The 11,629-nt window shown below is 49.8% G+C and overlaps 1 protein-coding gene across 7 annotated transcripts in view; it reads left to right on the top strand.

Annotated features, from left to right (window-relative positions):
* Positions 1 to 11,629, top strand: part of trpm7 (transient receptor potential cation channel, subfamily M, member 7) — a 38,760-nt gene that overhangs the window by 5,574 nt on the left and 21,557 nt on the right. For 6 of the 7 annotated variants that reach the window (XR_009529090.1, XR_009529089.1, XM_060072136.1 and 3 more), the window contains exons 2-16: positions 387 to 466; positions 1,349 to 1,387; positions 1,743 to 1,950; positions 2,598 to 2,811; positions 3,772 to 3,896; positions 3,998 to 4,169; positions 6,212 to 6,386; positions 6,701 to 6,824; positions 7,216 to 7,288; positions 9,052 to 9,152; positions 9,450 to 9,584; positions 9,751 to 9,804; positions 9,895 to 10,035; positions 10,570 to 10,704; positions 10,884 to 11,161. Coding sequence is in view for 4 of the 7 variants with exons in the window: in XM_060072136.1 (XP_059928119.1) it covers positions 387 to 466; positions 1,349 to 1,387; positions 1,743 to 1,950; positions 2,598 to 2,811; positions 3,772 to 3,896; positions 3,998 to 4,169; positions 6,212 to 6,386; positions 6,701 to 6,824; positions 7,216 to 7,288; positions 9,052 to 9,152; positions 9,450 to 9,584; positions 9,751 to 9,804; positions 9,895 to 10,035; positions 10,570 to 10,704; positions 10,884 to 11,161 (2,054 nt within the window). In the remaining 3 variants the exon portion in view is untranslated. Of the gene's footprint in view, positions 1 to 386; positions 467 to 1,348; positions 1,388 to 1,742; positions 1,951 to 2,597; positions 2,812 to 3,771; positions 3,897 to 3,997; positions 4,170 to 6,211; positions 6,387 to 6,700; positions 6,825 to 7,215; positions 7,289 to 9,051; positions 9,153 to 9,449; positions 9,585 to 9,750; positions 9,806 to 9,894; positions 10,036 to 10,569; positions 10,705 to 10,883; positions 11,162 to 11,629 lie in introns of those variants that run through there. The other variant, XR_009529091.1, reaches the window with a different exon arrangement.

Raw genomic sequence — 11,629 nt, 5'->3', positions numbered from 1 at the left:
GAGTTGTGTACGGAGGTATTTGCAGCAGGAGGGGGACTTGCTGTTCTAAACGGCAGATTTCTTCCATCGCGCTGCGGTGGAACTAAGCCCCTCCTAGCGGAGTTTTCCTGGAGAACTGGGTCGCGGTTCTCTCCAGTTGCCTAGCTGGAGGGGTGCCTTTAGGAGTTATGGGACTAGTTGATTAGGCGGTGGTTTTGTGCAGGATAAGCTGCTCTGCTCTCAGCAGGGACATGGTTTCTGGGTAGTTGTGCTATGTATGGTTTTTATGCATGACGTTAAATGATTGTCACCAAGATCTTTGTTTAAACAAATGTCTCAGAATTTTTTTTTTTGTTCTATTAGGTTTCATCACCCGTTGATGTATTTCCTCTCTTCTCCCTCTGCAGTCCCAGAAACCCTGGATAGAAAGCACTTTCACCAAGAGGGAATGTGTGTACATCCTGCCAGTGTCCAAAGACCCCCACAGGTGTGTGTTCTGTGCCCCCAGGGCGGCCCACCGAGGCTGAGCCTGTAATTGTACGGTGTGTGCGGAGGTAAGCCGGGCCTAACCACAGCTCTGCAAGGGGTGGTTGAGGCAGGCCCTCATGAGCTCCCTGTTTATGGCTCCACTGTCATTAATGACTCTGCTGAATCACTCTCCTCTCCAGTACCTTCTGCTTCATGTCGCTTATCTTTGTTTCAAACACTAAGATGTATCATTATTTTCTATTCAGCCATTTTTCCATCACCACAAACACCCTTGTGCTTTAGTCCCTGTTTATAGAAGTTCCCTATGTGGAAAATAATAGTGTGTGTATTTCTGTAAAGAGAAGTACGGCCCACTCAACATGTCATCATGTTACCCATATGTCAACAAGATGCTGTTGGACAGGAGTGCTCTTGTTGTGCAAGATTCCTGAATTCCCAGAGGACCTAAGATGATTAAAGTGTCCAGATCCTGCGAAAGATTGTCGCTCTGCAATTGGTTACGTTTTCACCAATGCCCCGGCCCCACTTCCTCTCGCCAACGGTCTGCTGTTGGCCCTTTTGTTTTTTTTCTGATCAATAATTTGCCGGCGCGGTTTACTGCATCAGCTATTGGCAGCTCCCGGTAGATGATCCAGAGGGGATGGGGAAGGCTACGTCTGTCCGTAGGACGACAGCGGGACCATGCTGGTCACTGCAGCCAGCAGCCTGACCTCTGGCCCCCCAGAATACAGATAACCTCCCCCAAAGCATCTAACCAGTCACCGTTCCCCCCGGCATTGAAGCATTAGCCCATCCATGTTGGCGTTGGGTCTGTCAAACATTGACCGCATCTGTGATTGAACCACAGCTAAAGCTGCTGCTGTCTCCTCTGTCCCTCCAGATGCCTGCCAGGATGCAAGATCTGCCAGCAGCTGGTGCGGTGAGTGTAGCTGCTCCGCCGGACTCCTGCAGACACCAGTCAGACACTTGGTAGCCTGACGACCAGTTGATCAGGGGCCCGGAAGGTCCTTCATCAGGGTACCCTGTCGGAGGACAGGGTACCCTGATGGAGGACAGGGCACCCTGATTGAGGAGAGGGTACCCCTCAGGCTTCCATCGGAGGTCCGAGAGTCCACCAGACTTTTTTTTTTTTTTGTATTAGTTTTCACAGCTGTACCTTAGTTTATAAACTTTATTATATTACATTGTTACACATCTGTGCTCTCCTCAGGAGGTCCGGTGTGTGTCTGTAGTCTCCTCAGGAGGTGCTGTGTGTTAACGTGTGCTCTCCTCAGGTGCTGCTGCGGCCGCCTGGTCCGGCAGCATACCGGCTTCCCCGCCAGCCTGGCCGTCCGCTACTCGGACGGGCGGCTGGGTGACGACCCAGACCGCAGCGCGGGGGAGCCCCAGGAGTGGGCGGTGGACCGGCACACAGAGGAGAGCCCAACCGACGCCTACGGGGTCGTCAACTTCCAGGGGGGCTCCCACTCCTACAGGGCCAAGGTGAGGGGCTGGTCCTGGGGTTCAGAGCTCAGAGGGGCTGTACCGGCCAACACGGTGAAGAGGCAGAGTTGTACTGCAGGCTTACCAGGTAGCATGGGCATATCCACCATGAGGACATGAAGCTGACTGGAAGCACCTAGTCCTCCATCAGGGAGATCCAGACCTTGTTTGGAAATGGAGGGGACTCAGAATACACTTTCTTTTATTATTTTTAAGAAGTGGCTTTTAGTATGAATTGTATGAAGATACTGATGGCTAATGTTAATGTTGTTGGTCAATGTTAGAAACCTACTTCAGTACATGCTGTTGTTGTGGTTCAATGTTAAAAACCTACTTCAGTACATGTTGTTGTTGTGGTTCAATGTTAAGAACCTACTTCAGTACATGTTGTTGTTGTTGTTCAATGTTAGAAACCTACTTCAGTACATGACGTTTGTGTTGTTGTTAAATGTTAGAAACCTACTTCGGTACCTGTTGTTGTTGTTGTTGTTAAAAACCTACTTCAGTACATGTTGTTGTTGTTGTTGCTGTTAGAAACCTACTTCAGTACATGTTGTTGTTGCTGTTGGAAACCTACTTCAGTACATTTTGCGTTGTTGTTGTTACCATGTGCCCTATATCCTGCTGACGTCCGTGTGTCCCCCCAGTACGTGCGTCTGTCCCACGACTCGCCCCCGGAGCACGTCCTGCGCCTCATGCTGAGGGAGTGGCAGATGGAGCTGCCCAAGATCCTCATCTCGGTCCACGGGGGCATCCAGAACTTCGAGCTGCACCCGCGCATCAAGCAGGTGGTGGGGAAGGGGCTGATCAAGGCGGCCGTCACCACCGGGGCCTGGATCCTAACCGGGGGGGTCAACACTGGTAGGAACAAACGGCTGTCCCACATCCTTCTGCTGCTGCTGCCTAGGTTAACCCCTAGACAGCCCCGCTAAGCTTACCTGCTAGGCTAACCGCTAGGCTATCACGCTAGGCTAACCCCTAGATAGCACCGCTAGGCTAACCCCCGGACAGCCCTGCTAGGCTAACCGCTAGGCTGACCCCCAGACAGCACCGCTAGGCTAACCCCCAGACAGATCACTGTGTGCTGTACGGTGTGGACAATAAAGGTTGTGTTTTCAAACGGCGCCACGCCAGCGCCCTGCTGACGGAGGCAGGTGAAGAGTTAGAGGTTCGCGGAGGGGTGTGTCCCGTCCAGGCGTGTCTGATGCGGCCCGGCCAACACGGCTCCTCGATCATAGTGTTTAAATCATTACGCACACGCCCCATTACCTAGAGCCGGATTACTGCTGAGGCCCGCTGCCTCTCCCTCCACCGGGGATGGCTCAGATCAGAGAGGACACAGCAACATGCTGCGCTCATCTGATGGCTTCTAAACTATCGTATCCCTCAAGGCACGCCTTCAAAGTAAAAGTACCAGAGGGTTGAGGCAGAACTCTATGAGAACATAACGTATAGCAGATGTTAACAATAACCATGGTATCAGATTGTTTGGGTCTTTCATCAGAACATATGAAGAACTTATTAGAGCATAATACCTGTCCAGTTATAGTCCGTTCATGACAGCGGGTCCAGTTGTAGTCCATTCATAAGAATCATAACACCGGGTCCAGTTGTAGTCCATTCTTAAGAATCATAACACCGGGTCTAGTTGTAGCCCATTCATAACACCGGGTCCAGTTGTAGTCCATTCATAATACTGGTCCAGTTGTAGTCCATTCATAAAACCGGGTCCAGTTGTAGACATTCATAATAATGGTCCAATTGTAGTGCATTCATAACACCAGGTCCATATGTAGTCCATAACATAGCTCCTCCATCTAGGTGTGGCGAAACACGTTGGCGATGCGCTGAAGGACCACTCCACCAGGTCCTCCAAGAAGATCTGCACTATCGGCATCGCTCCCTGGGGGGTGATCGAGAACCGGAACGACCTCATTGGAAGAGACGTAAGCAGTGGTGCCTTGGGACTGGTTCTGTGTGTGTTAATGTATGGTCAACAAGGATTAAGATGTGAGCTTCTAAAATCCTATGTGTTCTCTCCTCCCAGGTGATCGCTCCGTACCAGACGCTGCTGAACCCCCTCAGTAAGCTCAACGTCCTCAACAACTCCCACTCCCACTTCCTGCTGGTGGATGACGGGACGGTGGGGCGCTACGGGGCGGAGGTACAGCTCCGCCGGCAGCTGGAGAAACACATCAACCTGCAGAGGATCCACGCCCGTGAGTCTGGCTGGCTGTCAGTCTGCCTGTCTGTCTGTCTGTCTGTCTGTCTGTATCTGAGATGCTCTATCGGTCTCTTTATCTCCCTCTGTTTGTCTGTGAGTCTCTCCCTCTGTTTGTCTGTGAGTCTCTCCTTCTGTCTGTGAGTCTCTCCCTCTGTTTGTCTGTGAGTCTCTCCCTCTGTTTGTCTGTGAGTCTCTCCTTCGGTCTCTCTGTCTGTGAGTCTCTCCTTATCTTCCTCGTCCTTCTGACCCTGGACCTATGAGCAGGGCCGTCGATAAGGGGTGAAAGGTGATGACGATTCTAGGGGCCCACAGCCCAGGGGGGGCCCACAAAAAAAAAAAAAAAATTCCTTTAAATTATTATTTTATCACCAGCCCATATTACTACCATAGTACCCCCCCCCCCCCCCCGTCAACAATTGCTCCTTCCACCCCCCCCCCCCCGTCAACAATTCAGCGCAGGGGGGCCCATCAGTAAATCTTGTCTAGGGGCCCAGGAATTGTAGCAACGGCCCTGCCTATGAGCCATGTCGTCATGGCCATGCATACATTTCCACCGTGGATTCTGAGGGGTGGAAAATAGTTGTAACAGGGTAGTCTCTGTCAGTCAGGTTTCATAACAAATGCCCTAATGTAGCTGATTGCAGATGAGCGTTCTGTGAGCTAACTAACAACTTTAGCTGGAGTAAAAAAGAGGAGATTGAATTTTACCGTACAACATGAAAGCACGCTCGCTCAGGCAGCTGCGCGCTCACCTCACCAATGTACACAAGACGCGTTGTTTGAGCATGTTGTGCCTGTTTTTCTTTAGGTCCCAGGCCATGTTAATTTGTTATACTGTAGACTCTTAACGGTGAGACTATACTGCTCAGCACGCACGTGTTAGTCACTGCTCACGAGCGCAGCACATTGGGAGTTAGTTATTTATTTTTACACTAATTTTTACACTAAATTACACTCATTTTTGACTTTAAATGTATTCTAAAACACTCAAAGGTTCTGCATTCAATTCACATATTCGTCAAAAGTGTTTAAAGTGTATTTAAGGTATCAAAAACTACGTTTTATATGCTTTTTTATTTTATTTTTTTTGGGCCGATTAAATCGTAATCGTAATTTTTCTCTGAAAATAATCGGCATCGGCACTCAAAAATCGATATCGGTCGGGCCCTAGTTCACACCACTCCTAACACAGGGACTCTGGCTGTTCACACCACTCCTAACACAGGGACTCTGGCTGTTCACACCACTCCTCACAGGGACTCTGGCTTTTCACACCACCCCTAACACAGGGACTCTGGCTGTTCACACCACTCCTAACACAGGGACTCTGGCTGTCCACACCACTCCTAACACAGGGACTCTGGCTGTTCACACCACTCCTAACACAGGGACTCTGGCTGTTCACACCACTCATAACACAGGGACTCTGGCTGTTCACACCACTCCTAACACAGGGACTCTGGCTGTTCACACCACTCATAACACAGGGACTCTGGCTGTTCACACCACTCATAACACAGGGACTCTGGCTGTTCACACCACTCATAACACAGGGACTCTGGCTGTTCACACCACTCCTAACACAGGGACTCTGGCTGGAATACATTTCCCAAAGTCAAACATTTAAGAGCGTGTGCCTGAGGCAGCAGTTGAATCTCGTTAATGATTAAAGCAAATACTCCTTTAATGTGCTAACAGGAATGTAAACATGTGGGCCTTTCACTTTGAGCAGGACCAGGATATCACGTAGTGAATAGTCTATTAAGATAACTTAACTAATACCTGTGGACCAATGGACACAACTTATTGGGAAATTAAATTGAAAGAACAATAGCAACTGCCCGCCCTGGGGAAGCTGTTGTGATAACCTGAATCTTGTGTTGCTGGTTGTGGCGCTCATTGTGTCTCTGTTGCTGGCAGCCAGTGATAAGAGGAGACGGGGGGTATCACGGAGGGCTTCTGCCCCACCGTTAGTCAGTGGGTGGGTGGGACCAGTAGATTAATGCGTGTGTGTGTGTGTGTGTGTGCGCGCGCCAGGCATTGGGCAGGGGGTCCCGGTGGTGGCCCTGATCCTGGAGGGGGGCCCCAACGTGATCCTGACGGTGCTGGACTACCTGCAGGAGAGCCCCGCCGTGCCCGTGGTGGTGTGCGAGGGGACGGGCCGCGCCGCCGACATCCTGGCCTACATCCACAAGCAGACGGAGGAGGGAGGGTGAGATGTGGAGCGATGGAGGTCACGATCTCCCAGGCCCTCAGAGGGGCTCGACCCCCGGAGCATGAGTCTCTGAAAGGGATCTAATCCAACCTCAATCTAAAGGCCTCAGTCTAACCAGAGGCTAACAAGGAATCTGGTGGAGATTTTTTAACAACCACATGCAGAATATGAGTCGTTGAACTAGGTTGGGGAACCCCCATCACGTCCTGAGATGGGGACCCCAGAGTACCAAAGTTTGGGGGGCAGTAGCATCCCCTGTGCGGTGAAATTAAACATATTCTTTCTATTGTTTATCATTATTTGTCATGCAGAGGCCTTCCTGATGGTGTGGAGGCTGACATCATCGCCACCATCAAGAAAACCTTCAACTTCAGCCACAGCGACGCCATCCACCTCTTCCAGACGCTCATGGAGTGCATGAAGAGCAAAGAGCTGGTGAGCCGCTCCACCTCCTCGTCGTTTCTTCAGCTGCTCTTTGTAATGATCTATAGACTATTAGCGTGGTTTTCCCCATTAACCTTTCACAATCACAATCACAATCAAATGAAGGGTAGGCGAGGCCAATGAGAGATGAGCCCTGTTTACTGCCATTGCCCTGAAGCAGAACATGTTCTCGCATGTTTCAGATAACAGGGTACTAAAGTAATAAGGAAATGAGATAGGCATGTGCTAATAACACTAATCAAATGGAGAATGTGGCTGATCATAATGCTGCTCTGACTAGCAGTCTTAGGATGCTTCTCTTTCAAGTCTCCTTACTGAAGTCTCCTTACTGAAGTCTCCTAACTGCCTGTCTCCTAACTGCCTGTCTGCTCTTTCCCTGCAGATCACTGTTTTCCACCTCAGCTCTGAGGACCACCAGGACATTGACGTGGCCATCCTCAGAGCGCTGCTCAAAGGTGGGTTCACGGCCGGCACCTCCTGCTGCGTCTCCTCCTCCTCCTGCTGCCCCAATACAGGCCCCCTACTGCCCAGGAGCTTACCCCGACCAGGGGAAGGGACCGGGCCTGGTACCGCTAGGCCCTTGGACCCCATGCTAAGGCCCCTGGACCACATGCTAGGGCCCGTTGACCCCATGCTAGGCCCCAGGCCCCCATGCTAGGCTCTAACCTGTTGGCCCTTGACGGAGAGAGGGCCTCTGTGTTTTCATTCTGGTATTGAGCTGTTTGGAGACCCGAACGCCCTTCCTCCCCTGTGCTCCTCTCAATGTGGACAGAGATCAGATGGAGCCTGTTTTTCACCTCGGGTCTTTTGCTTGTTTTACTTTTGGTTGAGAGTCAGAAAGAGAGGGGGAGAGAGCATGCTCATGTTGTCCACCTTAGGTGCAAATAAGATGCTTTTCTTCGATCTGTGCTACAAAAATAGAACATGTTTTTTTTTATGTCCTCTTCTAGTTATTTTTATTCAGTGACTGATGACATTTGAGTGGTTTCTGGGGTCACGAAGAGAATGAAACCAAAAGGCTGGATCTGGTGGAGGAACTGGTCAATCAGGAGTTTTTCCCAGAGGATAGAATCGGCCACGCCCCTACAGAACCACATATTTCACATGGAGATCTGATCTTGGTCAAACAAAAACCCACCCACTGCTGAACCCCCAAAGAGCCACGGAGGTTTCAGTGCCAAACCGTCTCCATTTCAAAAGCCAAACACGGCTCTAAACTGAAGTGCTGTCTTATTGGAGTACTACCACCCTAGAAGCTGCTATGGATTCTGTTAGCAGGCATGTTGACAAGAGGATCATCATAGGCCATACCTTAATGAAAAATGTTTTGTCAATGATTTAAATAAAATGTTTGCTATAGTTGTCGTTTTGAAGTGGCGGCCTTTAAAGAGGGATGATGGTTATGGGGAATGAGATAGTAAACCAATGGGGCCAGGTGCTACCACACTTGCTTTGTGGCAAGTTGAACCTTACTGTCTGTCAAGCCAAAAGCCAAGCAATACCGCGTGCTGAATGAATTTGGGGAAAGAAGAGTTGCGCTTGTATTCCGAAGTTTGCGCAGACTTCGAAACGCAAGCGCAACTTTTCTTTCCACAAATTTATTCTCAGCCAAGGCAGAGATAACCACCAGTGTGAGTCTTAACTTGTTGTAGAAGTACCAGACCTTCGGAGATCCCAACGCCATCATTTTGTGTTAATAATATAATTTGGAGGCGCGTTTGCATACAGCTTTCGGCTGTGATAATATCTATATCTATATATATATAGATATATATATATAAGATATATATATTAACGCGGCCAAAAGCTGTAAAGCTGTATTATAGAGCTCCGGGAGTCCACAAACATCAACAATCAATTGTTCGTACATGTTGCGGATCATTCTCACTTCAGGGAATAAACGCTGGTTGGCTGTCACGACCAATTATCAAGCGGTATCTGCAGGAAAGTTAGAAATTTTATGTTTGCGCAAAGTGTTCCCGCGAGTAGAATCACGCAAAATCCAGGTTGTTTGCGCCATTCATTTATTCATTCATTCAACCATCCGCAGCCCAGATTTTGCCAGCGGACAATGTGCGTCTTTGCATTGAGTGTATGTATTGACACCACGCCTCCTCATTGGTGTGAACCCACCTTACCTCTCAAAGCGGAGGACTGTGGCCAGGCTGAACAACGGCTCCTGGTGGTTAACGCTCAGAATGTGTGTCTTCTCCTCCAGGAACAAACGCCCTGGCCTTCGATCAGCTGGTCCTGACGCTGGCCTGGGACCGCGTGGACATCGCCAAGAACCACGTCTTTGTGTACGGGCAGCAGCTCCTGGTACGTGTGGCTGGGTGTGCGTTCGTCTCAGGGGTTTGTTGACCCAGCTCCGCTCCACAGCCTTTAGCAGCGGGACCAAGCGTCAGGTGGACGAGGCAGACCTGGCCGGCCGCCACACAGCGGCTTGTGTGTTCCCTCATCAGGAGGTTCTGGAGCCCCTCAGGGCCCCGTTGGCTCTCTATCATACAGCCATGCGACTCAAGATCCCTTTGGTTTGTCATTGTCTGAAATCGTATTGTACTTCATATTCATGAATTCAGTTATTTTGATTAGACTATTGTGTGTGTGTGTGTGTAGGTTGGTTCTCTGGAGCAGGCCATGCTGGACGCCCTGGTGATGGACAGGGTGGACTTTGTGAAGCTGCTCATCGAGAACGGGGTCAGCCTCCACCGCTTCCTCACCATCCAACGGCTGGAGGAGCTCTACAACACGGTAACTCACTCTTTACTCATTTATTAATTTACTCATACAGACATTCACTCATTAATTTACCCACAGTGACTCTCTCATTTACACACTCACTCATTTACCCATTTACCCACTCACCCACTGGGCTTTCCATAACATGTGTGTTGTTTGGTCCTCTTTGTCGCTATAGAAACAGCCTTCGAACAACCCCACCCTGCTCCATCTGGTCAGGGATGTCAAACAGGTAGGTGGGCATGTCAAGCGTTCAGGCCCTGGTTCAGCAGCGTTGCGTTGTGGCTCATTGTGGTTTGTGGCTGTCATCCATTTCTTCCAGGGTAATCTGCCCCCAAACTATAAGATCACCTTGATTGACGTGGGCCTGGTAATTGAGTTCCTCATGGGCGGGACTTACAGGTGCAACTACACCAGGAAACGGTTCCGGACCATATACAACAGCCTGCACGGCAGCAACCGGGTAGGTGGACTCTGAGTAAAGTCCTGGGAACCCCCTTACAACCCTGTTGATTTTGGTATGTGATGTTGATAAGGTTTTAATTATGTTGATCCCATTCAAATGCGAATGGTTGTTTTTGTTGAGTGAGAATGAGCCTTTGTATCTTCATATATACCCTTTCACGGAGCGGCCATGTTTCTACTGTAGCCCAGAACAGCCGCACTACATAGGGCGCGACCTCCATATGTGACATAATATTACCTGCAAACTATGACCTATAGTTTTACAGAATCAATAACTACATGTAATAATAAACAGATCAAGGGAGCGCATTCCTTGCCGCTTGATGCTGGTGTAGATAATGATAAAGACATGATGTGGTTTGGAGGGGGCGGGGGTGTTTAGGGGGTTGGCTAGATGCCACTAAATACTACACACTGCACCTCTTTAGGATGATAACAAGCGCCTGAACCTTTGAGACTTAGTGTTGTTTCACATGCTGTACCACAACCGTGTGTGTGTGTGTGTGTGTGTTCGTCCCCGTTGGTCCCTCAGAGATCGGGGCGCCACATGGCGGGCTCCGGTTCTCACCTGAGGAACAGCCACGAGACCTTCAGCATCCAGGCGGACAAGAAGGAGAAGACCAGACACAGCCACTTCATTAAGACCGCCCAGCCATACAAGCCCAAGGTAGGCCCCTACAAGCTAGGCTAGGTGCTCATAACCCAGGGTAGGTCCTCATAGCCCAGAGTAGGTCCTCATAACCCAGAGTAGGTCCTCATAACCTCTAGGTGATTGAGGATCTCGGTGATTGAGGATCAATGTGATTAGGATCTACGTCAGGTATCTGATGACCCTCCTCCTTGCAGCCAGAAGTTTCCACAGAGCAGAACAAGAAGAGGAGCAAGGAGGAGATGGTGGACATCGACGACCCCGAGACGCGGCGCTTCCCCTACCCCTTCAACGAGCTGCTGGTGTGGGCCGTTCTGATGAAGAGGCAGAAGATGGCGCTGTTCTTCTGGCAGCACGGGGAGGAGAACATGGCCAAGGCGCTGGTGGCCTGCAAGCTCTGCCGCTCCATGTGCTTCGAGGCCAAAAAGAGCGACCTGGTGGACGACACTTCTGAGGAGCTGAAGGAGTACTCCAAGTAGGCTCCTGGTTCTCCTGCTTTAGCGCATCGTCAGGCTGTGGACTAACCACTAGGCAGAGTAAAGTCTGGAGTTGTTCCCATACCATTATGTCCTTCCCCATTCCTGAACTTGAGTATCATCCGATACCAAGTATATATCGATACAGCATCTATCTCTCACTACTAATAACACTTGTTCTTATTGAAGGGTTCTCTTACGATGACGGCAATGTAAAGTCGGTTCACCTACTGTCTAAATATTTTTTTTCTGAACTAGATCTACACCTATAATTATAATATTACTTTTGTATTCTTGTAGTTAAGCTATGTTCTCTGCCTGTTTAGTAAATTGGATATTATCAGATCGGCGCATAGACTTCGGTACTCGCCGATACCCGATACTGCATTTTAGGCAGTATCTGAGGAATGTCTGATACGGGTATCGGTATCGGAACAACTCTAGCACAGTCCGCTCCGTTGATGGGA

This window comes from Gadus macrocephalus, chromosome 14 (assembly GCF_031168955.1).
Source record: "Gadus macrocephalus chromosome 14, ASM3116895v1".
Taxonomy (NCBI): Eukaryota; Metazoa; Chordata; class Actinopteri; order Gadiformes; family Gadidae; genus Gadus; species Gadus macrocephalus.
This window is presented reverse-complemented; position numbering and strand designations above follow the sequence as displayed.